The following is a 4,722-nucleotide window of genomic DNA, read 5'->3' as shown; positions in this document are numbered from 1 at the left end:
ATGATAGGAACTCTGCAAGAGTATTATATTGAAAGCACTACCTGTGTTCATCCCATCCATCCATCTTCCCATCTTTCAAATATTTTGGGGAAACCTATGGAACCAGCCAGACATAGAGAAGAGACTGACAGAGTCCTTGCCACTATGCATGTCCTATTTAGTGTACAGCTACTCAACTTTTTTTTTTAAATATATTTTATTGATTTTTTACAGGGAGGAAGGGAGAGAGATAGAGAGTTAGAAATATTGATGAGAGAGAAACATCGATCAGCTGCCTCCTGCACACCTCCTGGGGATGTGCCTGCAACCAAGGTACATGCCCTTGACTGGAATCGAACCTGGGACCCTTCAGTCCGCAGGCCGACACTAGCCACTGAGCCAAACCGGTTACGGCATGACCCTGTTTTTAAGGCTATAAACAAATCTAATGGAATCAACAGAGCCAACATGACCGTTCAGACTAGTGAGCGGACGTCATGGAGGAAGGCGTGCTGGGCAGAGCAAGAGAGAGAGAGAGTGAGGGCTAATGGAGAGGCTGCAGTGCATCACTCACCTCCACCTTGCTCTCGGGTTCGTGATCGGCAGCCGGGAAATACACGACCTCTTGCACTTCATCCCGGGGCCGAGCGGAGTTTTTGCCGAACACCACCAGACCATCCTTAGCACGAGGCGGGAGGGCCACCAAACAGCAGCTCGGAGGCGGAGGCGCTGCAGCCATCCTGAGAAGAGAGCAGAAGCCAGAGGCGGATGGGACGGGAGCGGGCGAACGGGGGACACGCCACCCGCGAGTTCATGGAGCCTAGTTCACCAGCTCAAAGGGTTTAGTATTGAACTGTGTGCAGCAGGCTCATTTGGGTGAGATCCCAGCTGGCAAGTGACAGCGGGGTGCCCGGAGTAGAATTACGAAGCCACGGAGACCAGACACCATTTAGTGCTGCGTGGGATTAAACCAGCTCAGATCTGCAACAAACTGCAGTGCCAGCCAAAAGCGCATGGTGTTGGGGACAGGAAAGGAGGCTATTGTTCCAGGCAGCAAATGCACACACATTGCAGTCTGTCCTGGCACCAGGACAAGAAATCAACAGACCTTGTCACAGTGCCCTGCGCAAGTGTCTCAGATCTAGAGGTGCATAATAGATTGTGGGCTGGTGACAGATATGGGTCTAGGTGGAAAGAGACTCCCCCTTTCTATCTAATTCTACTCCATCTCATTGACAGAACACCCCAGCACCTCCGCCTCCCCTCCCACCTCTCCCGCTGGCTTGTTCTCTTCTACCTGGTCATGCAGCATCCTCACTGCTTGATCCTTCTCTCCTCCTTTGATGTTCTTTCCTCTCTGGGAAAAGTCCTCCACGCTCAGAGCTGCCCTTGTCACTTGCACACCAGTGGCCCACATGTTTAACTGCAGCTCAGTCCTCTGAGCTCCCCTCCCAACGACCTATGGGATATCCAAACCTGATCTCATCATCTTCCCCAAGCTGGTCCCATGTCCAAGGTTCTCCATCGCAGTGGCCAGCTCCATCCCCAGCCCACAAGAGCACCAAGACCTCAGGAACCATCTTACCATCTGCTTCTCCATTGCCTGCCATATCACCACACCCCGTAGGTTCCATCTCCTACATCTCCATGGAAACTCACCACTGCTCTCCATCTCCACGACCACCCCCTGCACCAAGCCCCGCCATGTCTCGCCTGGCTCACTGCAGTAGCCTCCTAAGGGATGACTCCATATAGCTATTATACACCACCACCCGCCGCCCCAGACATTGCAGCCAAACATCTTTTTAGCAGGAAGATGTTTTCATGTCATCCCTACTTAAAATTCTTGATAGGTTTTCCATGGTTCTGAGGCTAAAGACCAAAATCTGATCAAGTTCATGCCGCCTCCCCAGCCTCATTTCCAGCCACTCACCCCTCCACTCTCTCAACGCTAGCACACTGGCCTTTTGCCAGCTCCTGCAAACTCCCAGGGCCTTTGCACAGGCTGTGCCTTCTCTCTTGAGCACCCCTTTCCCTGCTCCCTGCACCAAAACCATCTGCAGAGCTAACTACTGCTCCTGTATATACCAGCTCAAATGCTCTGCTCATTTATGTCACCAGATGATACAAACTATCAAATCTAAAATATTTGGGTAACTATTTTATTATCAACAATCAATACTTAGTCTCCCCACCTCCACCCCCAAAGTCTAAGCAATAGGAAGGCAGGGACCTTTTTGTCTCTTTTGCAAACCACTGTAAACCCAGCTCTATACAATGTCTTCTGCGAGGTAGATTTTCAATAAATAATGAACAGGTGTCCAGTTCTCCTTTCTTAATAGTCCACCAAACGGAACCAGACTCTCTGCAACTCTTTCTTCCCAGCACGCCTCTGCCCCTGGCTAGAATGAACGCCCTGCTCTTAGTCTTCGTGAATATCTGTCCAAATCTGATTCAAAATCCCTTTCTTTCAGAAAACGGTCTATAAAGAACTTGGTCATTTCCTCAGCATCCATAGCACTACTGCATCCAGTCTGTTCTAGGATAATGTGCATCTGTGGCTTGTACATGTACTGCTTCCTCTTCAAGTAAAGCTCCCTGAAGGCAGGACCTGTGCCTCCCAACTATAGTTGCTCTTTCCCCCACCCCCTGCTATTATCTATTGAGCCAACTATCATATTTGTGTCATTATTTACCCAACTTAAATGTATGTTATCTTACAAACCCAAAATATAAGTGAGAGGTAAAGCACTGTTCTCAGAAAGCAACTGGGATTCAAAACTCAGCGCCACTACCCACCAGCTGTGTGACCCTGCGCAAGTCACTTTACCTCTCTGAGCCCAGGTTTTCTCTTCTGCAAATGTTGTGCCCCAGCGCACAGGTTTATCAGGAGTGTCAAATGGAATGATGCTTGAGAGCATATTTTTGCAAACCCTGGAGGCTACATGAGTATAAGATATTTTATTTGGTTTTTCACTGTTCAAACAGAGCAGCATCTCAAAATTTCTGTTGAGCAAGCCAATCAAAACCAACTCACCTCACTCATAACAGGGCAGATTTCAAATTGCAGAGTCAGCAACATTCTAGGTTTGGAAACATCTTTGTGAGGGACCGTATTGCTCCGTCTACTCCCAGGCTACTTCAAGTTAGCCTGCACTTGCACACCCGGGGCTGTCAGAGTTCCTCCCTGCGTTGCTCAGGGCAGCCTCTAACTCTGCAAATAATTCCCTCCCAGCTCAGAGAAATAGGCCCTCTCTGCTTTGTGAGAAAGAAAAGGCAGAATGATAAAGAGACTCCAGTTCTTTCTCCCTTAACCTTTCCCATGTTCACAAAAACTGCATTATCTTCAGACTTCAGGGGTGCGGGGGCGGGGGGAGAGAGAAACAAAGACTGTATGTGTAAGAGAGACCTAGAATAATTATAAGATAAAGTGCCTTTACAGAGGGTCCCTAGAATTTGGGGGTGGGAGGAACTACTGACTCAGCCAAATAACGTGAAACAGACCAGGAGGAGATGAGATGGAGAAAGGCCACATTTACCTGTGCCCATTTGCCTCTCGTCGGTAACATGACTTCCCTTCCTCCCCTATTGTTGGGCCAGTTCAAAAGTACTGCTGTCTCGTCTCTGAGGAAACCTGACTTTATTTGATCCTTAAAAATAGCAGGGATCCCCTGGGCGGCAGTGATGAGCTGTGTCTGTAGAAAATAAATAAAACCCACAGGGCTTTTGCCAAGCACCTCCTCTTCAGCCAGGACCCCTGCTCGGTCCGCCTGACTGAGTCATTGGGTCACTTGACCATGACGAGGATGTAGGCAACAGTATCTGGGCCAGGAAGGCAGAATTTTGGGAATGATTGGGAATGCCAAAGGGGAGCAGAAATTTGTCTTTTTTTTTTTTTTAAGTGTAAGATGAACCAGCAGCCTGTGTATCACATCCAGTGGCAAATTAGCCAAAGCTATCGTCCATTTCTTTTTCCTGGATCACCATTCTACATACGGGAGCCTCGGCGATGACTTAGCTGGATTCCTTCCTAGTCTCTACCAGTGCCGTGCAAGGAACTTCCTACAGTGATGGGAATGCTGTGTCTCCAGTGTCCAGTATGGGCCACGGGCCTCAGGTGGCTACTGAAGTGGTCACTGTGATTGAGAAATGGAATTTTTAATGGTATTACAAACTTTAATTAGTTTAATTAAATAGTCACAGGTGGGTAGTAGGAGGCCTATTGACCAGAGCAGTGTTACAGCTTCCCAATAAAACCAGAAAGAAGAGTTTCATACTGTTCTTCCCCACGATCCCAGAAGGATTTACGTGTGAAGTCCTCCACTTACTCTAATGGCAAAATGTGCTCCCGTCTATATAAAATGTACTGCATAAAATGTTTTCATCATTTCTATTTGGCTTCGAGAAACAGAGTACAACCATTAAAGAATGAATTTTCAATTGTAACTACTTCTACTTAAACCAGCATTAAAAGCAGAAGTGAAGCCATGCCTGATGGCTTTGTTTTTAACTTGTTTGTTTTGAGGAGTAATTCTGGGGGCCCAGAGGTTGGGGTGGGTGTTACACTATAGGCTCGGAACTGAACCAGGTGTGTCAAAAGCAGCATTTTCCAAAGGGTATGTTGTGGCCTTTTCTTGGGTTATGAAATCATCTGAGTGGATAAGATTTCAATTTAGTGGATAAGATCAGCATTTTTTTAAGAGAAACATTTTTAGAAAGAATATATGATTTCACATAGTAAGG

At 47.4% G+C, this 4,722-nt stretch overlaps 1 protein-coding gene across 1 annotated transcript in view; it reads right to left on the bottom strand.

Moving 5' to 3' along the window:
- The window catches only part of SCRN1 (secernin 1), a 29,902-nt gene extending 29,151 nt beyond the window's left edge, over positions 1 to 751 (bottom strand). The window contains exon 1 of the mRNA XM_006778968.2: positions 554 to 751. Within this exon, the coding sequence (XP_006779031.1) occupies positions 554 to 718 (165 nt within the window). The 5' untranslated portion in view covers positions 719 to 751. The remainder of the gene's footprint in view (positions 1 to 553) is intronic.
- Positions 752 to 4,722: the final 3,971 nt, after the last annotated feature.

This window comes from Myotis davidii, unplaced genomic scaffold, assembly GCF_000327345.1.
Source record: "Myotis davidii unplaced genomic scaffold, ASM32734v1 scaffold168, whole genome shotgun sequence".
Classification (NCBI taxonomy): Eukaryota; Metazoa; Chordata; class Mammalia; order Chiroptera; family Vespertilionidae; genus Myotis; species Myotis davidii.
This window is presented reverse-complemented; position numbering and strand designations above follow the sequence as displayed.